Source organism: Danio rerio, chromosome 23 (genome assembly GCF_052040795.2).
Source record: "Danio rerio strain M-AB ecotype USA chromosome 23, GRCz13ab, whole genome shotgun sequence".
Classification (NCBI taxonomy): Eukaryota; Metazoa; Chordata; class Actinopteri; order Cypriniformes; family Danionidae; genus Danio; species Danio rerio.
The window spans coordinates 9,869,084-9,884,989 of record NC_141043.1 but is presented as its reverse complement, the minus strand read 5'-3'; the positions used below and the strand labels follow the sequence as shown (position 1 = coordinate 9,884,989).

Sequence of the window (15,906 nt, the reverse complement as noted above, 5' to 3'; positions counted from 1 at the left end):
GCATATGTTGAATTATGAGTTACATTTATTTGTGTGTTTGTGTGTGTAGAGTGTGAGTGTAAGGGTGGTCGCTGCGACCCTCGCACAGGAGAGTGTAGATGTACAACAGGTCTGACAGGGAAGCAGTGTGACACGTGTCTCAGTCAGCACAGCGTCCCTGTGCAGAATGGAGCAGATATGCACTGTCAGCGTAAGTACTGTGTCACTGCACTGCACATGCTTCATTCACTCACTTGCTTATTTGTGAATACATGCACTTGCTCATGGATTTCTTCATTCATTCATTCATTCATTCATTCATTCACTTGCTTTTTATTTACTCACTAATTCACTCATTTACCCCCTCAGCCAGTTACTTATTTAATCAAATCCCTTTTACTCACTCTCTCAGGTTCTTTCACTCGCTCACTAACTCACTCAAATGTTATTTAATCACTCATTCACACAGTCATTTAGTCAACTCGATAAATCTTACTCGTTCAGTAACTAACTCACCTGCACTTTAATTTACTCACTCATTCACTAATTTACTCAGTTAATATTGTCAACTCACTTACTCACATATATTCACTCACTCACTCACTCACTCACTCACTCACACACTCACCCATTCAGTCACTCATTCACTCATACTCTAACTCACCCATTCATTCACTCATTCACTAACTTATTCACTAACTCACCCATTTGCTCGCTCACTAACTGACTCATTATGGCACTCATTTACTAACTTATTCGCTAACTCACCCATTTGCTCACTCCCTAACTCACCTGCTCACTCACTGACACATTAGGTTACCCATTTGCTAACTCATCCATTCAGTCACTCAATCACTCATGCACTAACTTACCGATTCACTCACTCACTCACTCACTCACTCACTCACTCACTCACTCACTCATTCACTCACCCACATTCATTAACTCACTCACTCACTCACTGACTCATTCAGTCACTAATTCTCTAACTCACCCATTCTCTTGCTCACTCAGTCATTCACTCATTTACTCACTCACCCACTCTCTGGCTGACTCATTAATTCATTCATTCAAAAACTCGCCCATTCAGTTACTCAATCATAGGCTAACTCACCAGTTCACTCACTCACTCACTCACTCACTCACATTCATTGACTCACCCACACACTCACTCACTCACTAACTCCTACAGTCACTAATTTGCTAACTCACCCATTCACTTGCTCACTCACTCACTCACTCACTCACTCACATGTATTCACTCACTATCTCACCCACTAACTCGTGAACTGACTCATTCACTCATACACTAACTCACCCATTCGCTCGCTCACACACTGACTCATTCAGTCACTTAATTACTCTTACGCTAGCTCACCAATTCACTCACTCACTCACTCTCTCACTAACGGACTCGTTCATACACTAATTCGCTAACTCACCCATTCACTCGCTCATTCAGTCATTCACTTACTCGCTAACTCACTGATTTACTCACTCACTCACTCACTTAATAACTTATTCATTCACTCACAAACATTTACTCACTCAAATTCATTAACTCACCCACCTACCCACTTACTCACTGACTCATTCAGTATAATTTGCTAACTCACCCATTCAGTCACTCATTCATACTATACCTAATCCATTCACTCACTCACTGACTCACTCAGTCACTCAATCGCTAACTTACCAATTCACTCGTTCACTTAATCACGCACACATATTAACTCACTATCTCACACACTTACTTACTAACTCACTCATTCACTCTCTAACTCACTCATTTACTCACTCGCTAACTGACCCATTCACTCACTCACTCAATCAGTAACTCATTTGCAAACTAACCTATTCACTCACTCACTCACTCACATACATTCATTAACTCACCCACCCACCCACTCACTCACTCACTGACTCATTCAGTCACTTATTTGCTAACTCACCCATTCAGTCACTCAATCACTCATATGCTACCATACCAATTCACTCACTCACTCACTCACTGACTCATTCGTTCACTCACTCACATATGTTTAATCACTATCTCACCAACTCTCTAACTCACCCTCTCACTCACTAACTCACTCACTCACTCACTAACTCATCCATTCAGTCACTCATTCATTCGTACTCTTACTCACCCATTCATTCACTCACTCACGTTCATTAACTCACCCACTCACTCACTTACTCACTCATTCACTAACTAACCCATTCACTCGCTCAGTCATTCAATCACTCACTTACTTATGCGCTTACTCATTCACTCACTGGCCAACTCACTCATTCATTAACTCACCTATTCATTCAGTCATTCACACACTCACTCTTTCATTCACTCCCTAACTCATGCATTCAGTTACTTATTCACTCATTTGCTAACTCCCCGATTCAATCACTAACTCACAGACATCAGCATTCACACATCAGATGGTGATTGCGGTGCATTATGTTTTCAGCCTGTGACAGCTGTGTGATGGTGCTGCTGGAAGATCTGGACAGGATCAGTCATTTTTATGAGTCCGTTGCCAATCAGCTGACCAGCCTCAATGCCAGCACCTTCGCCTGGACTCAACTAAACCGCCTTAATGCCTCCATTGCGGACATTGCTGTGAGTCTCTTTCTAACATAAACACTATCAGACTTTTGCCGTTAACTTTCAGTCATGTGCATTAATATATATAGTTGAAGTCAGAATTACTATCCCCCCTTTTAAATTTTCTTTCTTTTTTGAATATTTCCCAAATTATGTTTAACAGAGCAAGGAAATTTTCACAGTATGTCTGATAATATTTTTTCTTTTGGAGAAAGTCTTATTTTGTTGTTTTATTTCGGCTGGAATAAAAGCAGTTCTTAATTTTTTATTAATCATTTTATGGTCAAAATGATTAGCCTCTTTAAGATTATCTTTTCGACTGTCTTTCAGAACAAACCAGCAGTACACAGTAACTTGCCTAACTACCCTATCCTGCCTAGCTAACCTAATTAACCTAATTAAGCCTTTAAATGTCACTTTAAGCTGTAAAGAAGTGTCTCCAAAAATATCTAGTAAAATAATATGTACTGTCTTCATGGCAAAGATAAAATAAATCAGTTATTAGAAATTAATTATTAAAACTATTATGATTAGAAATGTGTTAAAAAAAATATTCTCTCCGTTAAACAGAAATTGAGGAAATAAATAAACGGGGGCAAATAATCCTGACTTTAAATGTATGTAAACTGTCTCTAATTTCATGTCTCAGAATGCGATAACAAACTACAACAGCACTCTGGACAAGAGCAGGAATCGGGCCAGTGTGTTGGAGGGAGAGCTGGAAATCATCGACTCAGATATTAAAGATTTAGAAAAGAAGGTACGAGAACATATCAGATGATCATATTCTGGTTAAAAATATCAGTTTATAGTTTTTTCTAAAATACTTACTTATTTTGACCACACCAACTATATCTATATTATTAACAAATTACTATTTAATAAATTACTATATTAATAATTATTTGTATTGCATGTCTTTATTAGGCCTCAGTCACACAAAAGAAAAAAGATGCTTTAGAGGACAACATTAACTCGACACACACTAGAGCACAAGAGCTGTTTGGATTCATCAAAGGCATCATGAGAGATGTGAAGGGTGGGAATTTGACAGTACAGTTGTACTACTACTCTTACTGTATTTGAAATGTCACAGACAAAGTCAAGTGATGGCATTTGTGCATCTGCTCAGACATTATACAGCAGGTGAACCGGACAGCGCAGAATGAGACGCAGGTGATGGATGAGAAGGACCTGGCCAGAAAGATAGCAGAAGTGGAGTCCATGCTCAGAGACATGCGCTTCAGGGGCTTTGACTACCAGAAGAACAAAGCAAAAAATGAGCTGGACCAGGCCAATAACTGTAAGTGACCAGAACACATCTACTAGAAATGTAACGGCAGAGAACAATCATGAATTTAAAAGCGACATATTATTCACAATTGTGTGTCAAATGGTGAAAATTAGTTAAGTGCTATTTAAAATCACACTTGATAAAAAACAAAGTCTGCAGAAACACTTTGATTGACATTCTCCCTTTTATACATGTCATCAGGGGAAAGCTCCGCCCATTAGTCACGCCCATCTCTATCTGATTAGCATAAACCACCTTGAATGAGAAGCAGCCATCAGCCATTAGTGTTTGCATTCTGCCACTATGCTGACACATAGGCACTTGCAGCTCCACCCCCAATTAAAAAGAGGGTGTGGAGCACAATCTCATTTAAATTTAAAGCAACAGCCACCAAAACAGCACAGTTTGGATCAAAGCCTTAAAGGGGCCATTTGAAAGAGTTACAACAAAATGACTTATTTTGTGGTATTTTGAGCTGAAACTTCACATACACACCTAATAGGGGCATAATAGTTCCCGTTTAACTAGTAATTTCATCAACTTTCATTTTATAAAGTTTAGAAAACCTTAATAAGAACTATATTTATACTATATATATAACATAAAACATTACACAATTATTTTTTAATGCATACTTATTATGTCTTGTAATGCATTTTAAAACATACTGATTAACCTTCAGAAAAGATAATGATGTAGTGAAGATTACAAACAATCAAATTTAAAGATTTTAAATCCAAAAATGAGCTTACTCACCCTTGGTTATACACCTTATTGAGAATCTTTATTCTGTTGAACACTAAAGGCTGGTTTATACTTCTGCGTCGAGTGATCGATGTGAACCACGGCGCATGCCTTGCACGTTGCCCTGCAGTCATACTTCTGTGCGCTGTTTTTGTTGCTCTGCAATAACACTTCTGAAACAGTAGCTGGCAGAAGGTGTTTATGTTCCTCTGTGTCGAGTTTCTTCATGGGTGTTTTGTTTTTTTTAAAGGTCACCTTAAAGGTGCAGTAGGTGATCTGCCAAAATGCTAACCGCTTAGCATATTATTTTTGGACGGCGGGGAGGGACTGTGATTCAAAGCCTCGCCTCCTGAAATCGAGAACGCGCGCACCGTGTCACCACAGCATACAACCCACTAGTTCATGTCATTTGCCATAGTGTTTGGCTGGCGTCGTGCAGGCATTACATTTATTACTAAGCCACACTTGCATGCTATTTCAGAGCGAATATCCAGAGTAGCATGGTAAACAGTATAGGAAGGCTGCCATTGTTCAAAAATTAACCAATGTGAATATAAAAGCAACTTAATGCTTAATAAAACAGGTTAGGCGGAATAGTGCTATTTAGATGTTTTGTTGTTAAAGTAAATATTAATCTACATTACCGATGCTGTTAAAGGACCTTATGAAACTGAAAATAGTCGCATCAATCTTTTGCTGGGAGATTTCGTGGCTGAACAACACATCTGTGCATATAAGTCATTCATAACGCTGTCAATCAATACTGATTCAGGATTTTCAATAGTTTCAATTTAGTAATTGATTTCACCGTGTCTGTGAATGTCTCGTGAACGCGCGGCACTTATGCAGGAGGGCACGCGCAAATGGGTGATCTGCGTGAACAGATGCGCAGAAGTCCGAATCTACATTTGCTGACAGTTTGAGCTACTTATCGGAATTATGGGAGATGTTGGCCCTGTTGTAAACTTCTAAGAGCCCAAAAAACCAGGGAGAATCTTTCGGTTGTCTAAGAAGAACTCAGCGTGGCTGTGGCGTTATCGAAAGCAAACTCTAAGCTGCAAAGCAAAACACTATAGATTTATACATTTTACAGCATGTAGGTGGGGTCAGATGCAAATGAAGTGTTGTGGTCAGCAGGCTAAACTGCTTTTTCAGGCCTGGTCTCATCATGTTATAGAGACAGAAACCGCCTAACCAGTTGACCGAAAGGAGAAAACAAGTTACACAGCTGTGACGTGAAACTGATAATTTGCATTACTTTGGAGACCTTTAGGGCTCCGGAGATTAAGACATGTTAAGGTCTGTCACACCCTGGAAATTTATATTCCCACAGCCTGATAAAATTTGAGTGGATGAACGTTTTTTAGTTTTATGCTTTACCCAGAATATAAAAATACATATAAACACATTTAGATCATTTACGTTAATCATTACTATTGGACTGTGAAGAGACGTTAAACCAGCACAACAAAACATGTTTCTGAAGACAATTACCTACTGCACCTTTAATGTAAAAGTGGCTCAAACTCCTCATTTTGAGGTGGTAACTGGGGGTCGTGCAACAACTTTGACCACACTTGTAAACACTTGCTCCATCGGGCTCATGCGGCTCTCATCCCCGCCCACACTCATCAGCACTACCAAGCCAACCAATCACAGAGCAGTTACATTTTCGGTGTCGCTGACGGCCATGGCGAGGGCTATGCGACCACACATAGGCTGCGCTGAAGCATACGCGTGCACTTGACGCAGAAATATAAATCAGCCTTAAAGAAGATGTTTTGAAGAAAGCTGACAACTTGTAACCATAGACTTACATCGTAGGAAAGACAAACACTATGGAAGTCAATGGTTAGAGGTTCCCAACATTTTTCAAACTATCTTCTGTTGCGTTTAACAGAAGAAGGAAATAAATAAAGGGTAAGTAAATGATGAATGAATTAAAGTTTTTAGGGTAAACTATCCCTTTAAGGTCAAATTAAAACTGGTTTGACTTTAAAGAAAAAAAGATATTATGAAATATCTGTACATTATGAATTTCTTACAAGGAGTACTTTTTTGAGTCAATTATTCTTGTAAATGTATCTAGATTTCTAAATAATTTTAGAAATATAGATTTCTAGTATTTACTTTGGTATTCACTGTGGCGCAGTGGGTAGCATGTTTGCCTCACAGCAAGAAGCTTGCTGGTTCGAGCCTCAGTTGGGTCAATTGGTGTTTCTGTGTGGAGTTTGCATGTTCTCCCCATGTTTGCGTTGGTTTCCCCCGGGTGCTCCTTTTTCCCCCACAGTCCAAAGACATGCGATACAGGTTAATTGGGTAGGCTAAATTGTCTGTGTGTGTGTATAGGTGTTTCCCCGTGATGGGTTGCTGCTGTAAAGGCATCCGCTGCGGAAAAACATATGCTGTGTATTTCTATTTACAAGTGTGCTACAGTACATGCTTTTTTTCCTGTTTAGGGTATTTGAACTTGTTCTTTGCTGTTATTGTCTCTGTGTAGTGGTGGATCGTGTGATTAATGAGATTGCAAACCGGACGTGGAATAATGAGGCTGTGGCAGAGAACATCAGAAACAAACTGAAGCAGTTCAATGAGCAGCTGATGGACCTGAGAGACGCCATGAATGAAGCCGTCAACAACACGGCACAAACTGTAGAGGCCAACAACATTAACCAGAAACACCTGGAGGATCTTCAGGTATTCTTTCACACACACATGCAAGTTTGGAAACAATCATTGTTCTGCACATTATTTTAAGTCATAATTCATGCTGTTAACAAACCGTTAACTAAGACTATTAGCCCAATACTTAGTAAGGTTCAAGTTGGGTTTAGGTTTTGGGTGGGATTAGGTATGTAGAATGAAATCATACTTTAAAACTACTAAAAACTATTAGTATTGCAATAACAGGCGGGTAAAAGCCAGTAGTTAATAGCATAAATTGTGACTTAAAAAAGAATTACCATGGCTTTTAATCACAAATTGGCTACATACAAAGTCCATTTATGGCAAGTCACTCAAAAAGAACGAGATCATGACACCTCATTTATGGCCGGTTTCCATATCATCATCCTCTGGTTAATGCTTCATCTGTTTGCGCTGGTCTAAAGTTTGTAGGCATTTGAGTAATTGCTGTCATGTGATGTGCTATGACTGTACCTCGCGTTCTTTTTATACTCAATACAAAACCAAAAACCTTTTGTTTTCAAGTGTAGTTGCTTTATTTAAAGTAGAGATTTATGTGGATACAAGCTTTATTTCGATACATTTCTTTTGTCTGTGAAGCAAGTATTCGCTAAGATTTCAGTGCGTTTGTTGACCACAAAAACTGTCGTAAACTCCACACGTCTGGTCCCTGGAGAAATGTCAGTCTATATCGATCGATGATTGGCTCCTGTACTAGTAGGCAGGGCTTCATTCACCAAATGGACCATTACAATTTTCCCCATTTAAAACTGTTAGAGTGACATGTCTTGGGTATTTTATTGTCTTTGCTACACATCAAGGTTATTATAGCTTGGAATTTTTGAATTTTTTTCAATACTTTTTTTACATTTAATACAAATTTCTATTTAGTTTAGTTCATTTCATTAATAGTTGTGTTAGTTTTAGTTTAGTTTTTATCTTTCTAAATTTTTCTTTAATTTTTTTTATTTTTTTTTTATGCATTTAGATTCAGTTTTTAGTTTTAGTAATTCTCTTTGTAATGCCAATAAAATCACCAACATCAACATTGAAGCCAAAACCACAGAAATGCAATGAACAAACATGACAATTATCATATAGATATCATATTAAAGATAATTTAAGTATGTAAACATGCATGTTTTTGGCAAATGAAATAAAAAAAATTAAACATATGTTTTGTTTAAGATGTTTGATACTGGTCTGATGTGTTCATCGGTTAAAATTGAATCTATAGATGTTTCGCAGGTTAGATTTTCCTCCACAGAATCTGTTCAAGCTTACGCTGCTATTCTGAACCAATAATCGGAAACAGAACGCAGTTGAAGGATGTTGTGTTTAAATCAATTATTTATCTGACTACATTGTAATTAATCTGACTCCATTAAAGTTGTTATCGTCACTGTTAGTCACTCTTGACAAAAGCGTCTGCTCTATGACTAAATGTAAATATAATGTAAAGTTGTGAATATTTCATTTTATTTCAGTTAGCGAAAAGGTTTTTGGACCAACATATATATATTTTGTTTGTTTACTTGATTGAACTAGAATCATAGCAAGAAATACAAAATTGCATTCTTGTGTTTTTCTAGAAAAAGGTTAATAGTCTACATGAGAAATACAAAGAGGTGGTGTCCCAGCTGCAGATGGCGGAGGATGATGTGACTCAAGTCAACGACCTGCTCTCCATGCTCCAGGACTCCAAAGAGGTACACGCTGACATGCATGCAGAATCAAAAATAACATGCTTGTGTGCTATAAATGAACTCCACTGAGCTCACACTCAGACTCGTGCATGCTCTCGTCTCTGTCAGGATTATGAGCATCTGGCCGCTCAGCTGGACGGAGCGAGACAGCCCCTAGCTGAAAAGGTGCAGAAGTACGCCCCTGCTGCTAATAAAATACCCCTGGTGGAGGCTGCAGAGAAACACGCAGAAATGCTGGAGCAGCTCGCCAACAATCTGTCCAGGTGTGTGTCATACCTGTCAACCCTCCCGTTTTTTCCGGGATTCTCCTGTATTTCACAGTTCTATCCCGTTATCATCCCGTAAAGGTATTTTTTCATGTTTCTCCCGTATTTTTAGTCTTTCTCTGAAGGGTGGCAAACAAACATTATAGAGCTGAGCCTTTGTATACGCAACCCATACCGCCGAACCTCCAGGGGCCGCCGCTTGCTCTTAAATGCGAGTCTGTTCTGTGCTTTCGCTTTGTTTAGGCATGAAAACACTGAAATAAACATAAAAATGGATTCCCTTCCTTTTCATTACAGGTGCCGTCTCCCTTTCGTATGCAATCCTCAAACAGTCATATTGCAGTACATGACTTTCAGCTGACGCGCTCCATAGTGATAAATAGACGCTGCTTCCTAAACAGATTCTGTACTCGTGATTTGATGCTTTAGGTGCGTGTTTAAACAGATATGCACATAACTAATAATAATAATAATATCCAAAGATGTCGATCTTGGTGTTTTTTTGTTTAATTTTGTCCTAAATGAGCATAAAAAGTTAGGAAAGCAATCAAATGCTTTTATTATAACATTAGACATGTGCATTGTTAAAGTGACACCTGTTATTTAATGTAATCAAACGACAAAAATCTAAATAAATCATTCATTCGTTACTCTTTATTCGGAATGAGTCGGTTATACAGTGAAGAAACGGCTAATGAGATTTGATAACTTGATTCTATTTCATTACAATAGCTATTTATTTTAATAAGCTGAACTGTTAATTTGCAAATTTATTTGGTGCTAATGTATACTATTTATTTTTCCATTTGTAAATAATAATAAAACATTACTGACCATTTAACTGTTTATTTACAACGAAACAGCTTCAAATTAACATATTTAGTAATTTGGGTATTTCTTAAATGGCGGTCGGGGGAATCCCTTATGATGGTGGGCATATCCCTTATTTTCATATCACAATGTTGACAGGTATGGTGTGTGTGTCTGTGTTGTAGTGGACAGCTTATATTGGGTTTTAATAAACAGTTTTTGTTGATGGCTAGTAGAAAAAAATAAGAGTTGAGCTGTTATTTTGCTCAGTTTATATAGTTATTTTATACAATTACCTGTGCTTAATTAGCAAAGCAAGCGCATTTATGCTTATTTTAGCTTATTTATTTGTTTAGATTTTGTCAGACACTGAAATTTAAAGAAATGCTACACAGACCAAGTAAAATGAAAAAAAGACCATATAATACTATTAAATTTGTGTAAAAATGTCAAAAAACGATTAAAACATGAGTTAATGAGTAGGGTATTATTGCAATTATTGGGTATTATTCTATTTTACAGAAGTTTTTAAAATTTTAAATGTAAATCAGAAAATACGTTGGGTCCATTGTTTTTGTTTATATTCCTAAAAATGGTCAAAAGGTGAGTCGAATAAATTAAATGTGAATGTATGTGAATGAGTGTGTATAGATGTTTCCCAGCACTGGGTTGCAGCTGGAAGGGCATCCACTATGTAAAGCATATGCTGGATAAGTTGGCAGTTCATTCCGCTGTGGCGACCCCTGATGAATAAAGGGACTAAGCCGGAGAAAAATGATTTAATGAATGAATGAATAAATCCTGAAAGAATCAACATACCAAATCATTCAAATGTTAATTAAAAAAATTAAATACAAACATTCATAATTGATTTCCAGCTAAATTTAAGTAAAATCATGACTTTTAATAAAAAAAAGTAAAAACAGCTATCAGCCAAGAAAAGGTAATATTTGAAGAGTTCAGATGCAAAAACCGCTTAACGCCACTTGCCTTTGACAGCAAAAGCTGCTATATCCCGTGGACAAATCAGAAGCGTGAATCGAATCATATGTTTACAATGTAGCAGCGTGCTGATACGCTGGCTTTTATGAGGAGACATATTCCACTTTCAATTTCGATTTTTAAAAGATGGAGTTTGATGAACTGGATGACCTGGACTGGACCTTTCCAACTGTCAGTGAATGGCAAAAGAAAATGTTCCTTACCTTAAAACTCTGTGCATTATAAGAAAAAGAAAACACAATGTACAGTCAGAACTGTAACATGCATTATAACGTGTTTTTGCTCAGTGACGCTACTTTGATTGAGTATGATGTACTGTACAATAAACGGCAACTCCATTTTACAAAACACAGAGTTCAGATGCTGTTCTTTTATCCCACGTAGATGCTATGTGGATCAACATAGGACCAAGGTTTTAAGTATGGTGAGAATGAATGAATGAATGACAGCTTCAAAAATTGTCTAAGAGGCATCCCCTTTTTGCCCAGTAGGCCTACCTTGTGTTTTATTTTCTAATTTAAGCTATTTTTTAAAAGATAAATATAATGTATTAAACTATACATTATTTGTAATACTTCATAATACCTAGCCTATAGATCTCATAAGCTTTTTATATTAATAGACAATATACAGATATTGATATTTCACAGTGTTTTACACTGTGTTATTTGAATCTACCAAGCTAAGTTGACAATGTTTACAATGTTTACATTGTTCTACTTACATTAAACATAAATCCCAAATATCAGAAATGACAACAGATTGTTCAGATTTAATTAATGTCCGTTTTAATGTTATTGATTACTGCATTTACTTCATTCATTTTCCTTCTGCTTTTTTGCTGGTTTATCACAGCGGAATGAACCGCCATTTACTTGACAGATTTATATATTTAAAATTTCAGGTGGTTTGTGTAATGTGTATTATGTTTGGTAAAATAAATTCTAATTTCATCTTCATTTTCAACTAATTACACTGTCTTGTTCCAATAGATGGATTTAGAGGGTTTTGCCTAAAAACCAGAAGTGAATTTAGCTGGTTTTGACACAAAAGAAAATTTACCTTGTTAAAAAACAAACTATTGTCTAAAGCGACATTTTTGAAGGGTAGTTTATTTGCTAGCTAATAACCTTATCATTACATATAAAATGAAACTTCTGAACTTTATCAGAGGAGCCTGATAGAAAATGCTCATTTACAAGAAAAGAGGTCTGGTGGATTTAGAGGTTTTTGCATCTGAACTCTTAATTTGTCAAAATACCTCACTATATATTGTTTCTATACTTTCTCTATATATTACCCACATATTACCCTCCTCTGATATGATGACTACTTTTAATATGCCTTTGTGTTTGTCGGACAGTCTGATATCTGGCTCCAACCAGGACAATTTTATACAGCGTGCTCTGAACGCGTCCCGCGCATACACTAACATTATCAACAGTGTGCTGGAAGCTGAGACTACAGCTCTGAAAGCCAATGAAACCGCTTCTATGGCCCTTGAGGTACAGTCAAACACATAAAAATCAGTCATTTTAACATGCTTATTAATGCACATTTATTAATACATGTCTATGTTTTTTCTTCATTAGAACATACGGGACAAAGACCTGCCAGCACAAGCGGCTGCGCTGAAGAATCAGAGCACTGAGCTTTTGAAGTCAGCGGAAGAACTCAACAACAGCAGTCAGAGTAAGAAGAGCCAACTCTGGATCTGACTGCCTTATTTTGAATGCTATCATGCAAAAAATGCTATTTTTATGGCTATTTTTTTTCTAAAGAGACTTTAAATATAATATTTAAAAAAATGTGAATCCATCCAAAATTGTACAATTGTTGTCAAAAGTAAACCTTAAACTGTGTTAGGTTTTTATCTTATATAGTATTATTTATGTATTTTGTCTTATGCGTTATTTATTCATTATGTTAATGTATTTTTATTGTTATCGTTTTTGTATTATTATATAAAAAATACATGTATAAAATGTTGTAAATTTGATCTGGGTTTGCCATGAAATAGCCTTGAAACTGTTATGGCAATAAATTAAAAACTGTCTTTCTGCTTTTCTTAACCTCCTTCTAATGTTGGCCACTATTATATCTTTGCCAGGTCTAAAGCCACGTGTGGACACCATAAAGATGAGTTTACTTGATGCTGAAAAGAAGAAAGAAAAGATGCTTCAAGACCTGAAGGATATTCAGAATAAACTCAACGTCAGCCGAGGTTTGAGGAGCCTTAATTTTTTCAGTCGTTTGTGACTAAGGGCGTACTCACACTATGTACAGTTGCCTTGAACTGGGCCGAAGCACGTTTGTCCCCCCTCCCATCTCCCCTGATGGCCATCAGTGATGCACTGTTCAGTAGAGAAGCGCTCTTGCTCAGCACAGTGGAGATATCTTTAGTTATATCGTTCAGTCGTTTAGGATGCAGTGACACACAGTCAAATATTTCGCCGGATAGAGATCAGCCATTTTGACGCTTATAAACAATCATAAAGTCCTCGTGCTGCAGGAATTAGAAGGTTTGCTGAAGGTGCAGCTGTCGCGCAGTGAGGGGTTTGCATCTTTAATAATCTATGACAGTTTACGTTCATTGAATAGTAAGAATGATTAATATATCCATCATAAAATAAAAAATAATATATCCAATATATCCGCCTCGTCTTCCGTTTCGGGTTCAGGCGCGCTTTGCACTCACACTACAAGCAAAGTGATCGCGCTCTGGCACACCTCTTCCAACCGGGCCAGGGCCGGCCAAGTGACATGTCACAGGGCCGGCCAAGTCACACTTCTCACACGTTTCGGGAAACAGGCCTGGGCATGGATCGGATAGCATAGTGTGAGTACACCCTTAACTAATAGTAAAATAACTTGTAAATAAATCTGTTTTTTAGATGTTTGGGGTTTTAAAGAACCCTAGAAAAAATGCATACAATTGGTTTAAAAATTTTCATTTCAATGAATAAAAAGTATTTTCCCTTTAAAAAGAGCTCACTGAACCCAAACCTTTGAATGCGAGTGAAAGTTAAAAAAAAATTGTTATCCTATCTGTGAAATTTTTATTATTTTTCAAATATTTCCCAAATGCAGCTTAAAGGAGAGAAGTTTTATTCAAAAACGTTTTTTAACATAATAGTTTAATAACTAATTTCTAATGGCTTAATTATTTTGTCTTTCAAATGATGACTGTATATATTTTACTAGTTATTTTGCTATTTTTGTTGTATTTTCATTATTAAAAAAATATTTTAAAGCATATTTTTAATATAATATTTGTAAAACAAATATTTTGAGATTTCAAAAGAAAACACATATAGAACTTACATAATCTCTCATACAGAAAGATACGTACAGATCTTGCATATGCTTTGTATTTTCTTCTCTTTAACAACAAGTATAATCCGTATAACATGGGGAGCTACAAAACCTTTAGAAGATTTCTTTAAAGAAGAATATATAGATGTTTAGACGCATAATATTACATCTAAAAAATACAATTGAAGAAAAATTCGGGCATATTGGTGAAATAAACTCAATCTATTATCTCTGCACTGTATCAATCCATTCCTCAACTGTAGGTGACTCTAATTTTAACCTTTTTTTTTTGTAATTACTTTTTTACTAGCTGCCAGAAGAATAAAAAACAGTTTCTTGTCTTTATTAATCTATCTAAATTATGTTACCTAAATGTAAAGATTCTAAACATTATCTGTTTACTTTGATACAGACGACATAGTGAACAGCATCTCAGCAGCTAAGAGTGCGGTGGAGCAGGCTAACAACACGGTGGCTAACGTTAGCGGTGTGCTGGCTCCAATTCAGAAGCAGCTGGAGGAATGGCAGAAGCAGTACGGAGACTCCAACGCCACTAGTGAGGATATCAACAAAGCCCTCAATGACGCCAACACATCAGGTGCGTGCAGTGAGCCCTTACGCATGAACATGCTTGATCTTGTTTTCACACTGATTCCAATGTGTTTGTGTTGGCAGTGGCTGCACTGAGCGACACTCTTCCTAAGCTGATAAAGAAGTTGGATCGCCTGCACAACACCACGTTTCAGCCGTCCAACATCTCCGACAGCATCCAGAGGATTCGTCAACTCATTGAGCAAGCACGCAATGCTGCCAACAAGGTGCCAACTAAGCGTTTTCCCGTCTAATCTGTTATAGAGTTAGTTCACGATAAAATGAGCATTCTGTTATTATTGTTTATCTTCAAATCACAAATGAAGATATTTTAGATTAAATTTGAGAGCTCCCTCATCCTCCATATACAGCAGTGGTTCCAAGATGTTCAAAGTCCAGAAAAGGAACAAAAACATTGTCAAAACATGATCTGACATGTAAGATATAGGTGAACAAAACCAATCTTTCAGATTTTTTTCCCACACAAAAAGTGTTTTTTGAATTACCTAATAACAGATTTTTATTTTATTTTTGAGTGACCTAATCCTCTACGATACTCAAGTTGTTTTCTGAATTGTTTTGCAATTCATCATAAAGGAATGGACTATGTCAGCCACAATATTCACATGGCATTTAAAGGGTGCTCATTTGCTACAGTGTGTCGGCGGGGTCTTAAAAAGTATTGATAAAAGTTGATAAATCATATATGAGAAAATGAAGCCCCTTAACAGGAATTTAAAAGTCTTAATTGCCTTTTTTAAAATTGTTCAAGCATAATCCAAAATGTTTATCTCCAAAAGGCATAAATATATTTATTTTCTTTCTAATATTGGCGTGCTTGATCTACACGTTTGGTTCCGGCTGGGGTGTGTCCGGCCAAGCTCATCCATCTGGGTAATTTGCGACAAA

The 15,906-nt window shown here is 36.9% G+C and overlaps 1 protein-coding gene across 3 annotated transcripts in view; it reads left to right on the top strand.

The window, feature by feature from the left end:
- The window catches only part of lama5 (laminin, alpha 5), a 201,838-nt gene that overhangs the window by 151,655 nt on the left and 34,277 nt on the right, over positions 1 to 15,906 (top strand). For all 3 annotated transcript variants that reach the window (XM_087305121.1, NM_001039171.2, NM_001442039.1), the window contains 13 exon segments: positions 50 to 190; positions 2,448 to 2,599; positions 3,234 to 3,344; positions 3,512 to 3,623; positions 3,717 to 3,887; positions 7,123 to 7,319; positions 8,900 to 9,016; positions 9,122 to 9,276; positions 12,455 to 12,596; positions 12,684 to 12,783; positions 13,202 to 13,315; positions 14,819 to 15,004; positions 15,082 to 15,224. In XM_087305121.1, the coding sequence (XP_087161247.1) occupies positions 50 to 190; positions 2,448 to 2,599; positions 3,234 to 3,344; positions 3,512 to 3,623; positions 3,717 to 3,887; positions 7,123 to 7,319; positions 8,900 to 9,016; positions 9,122 to 9,276; positions 12,455 to 12,596; positions 12,684 to 12,783; positions 13,202 to 13,315; positions 14,819 to 15,004; positions 15,082 to 15,224 (1,841 nt within the window).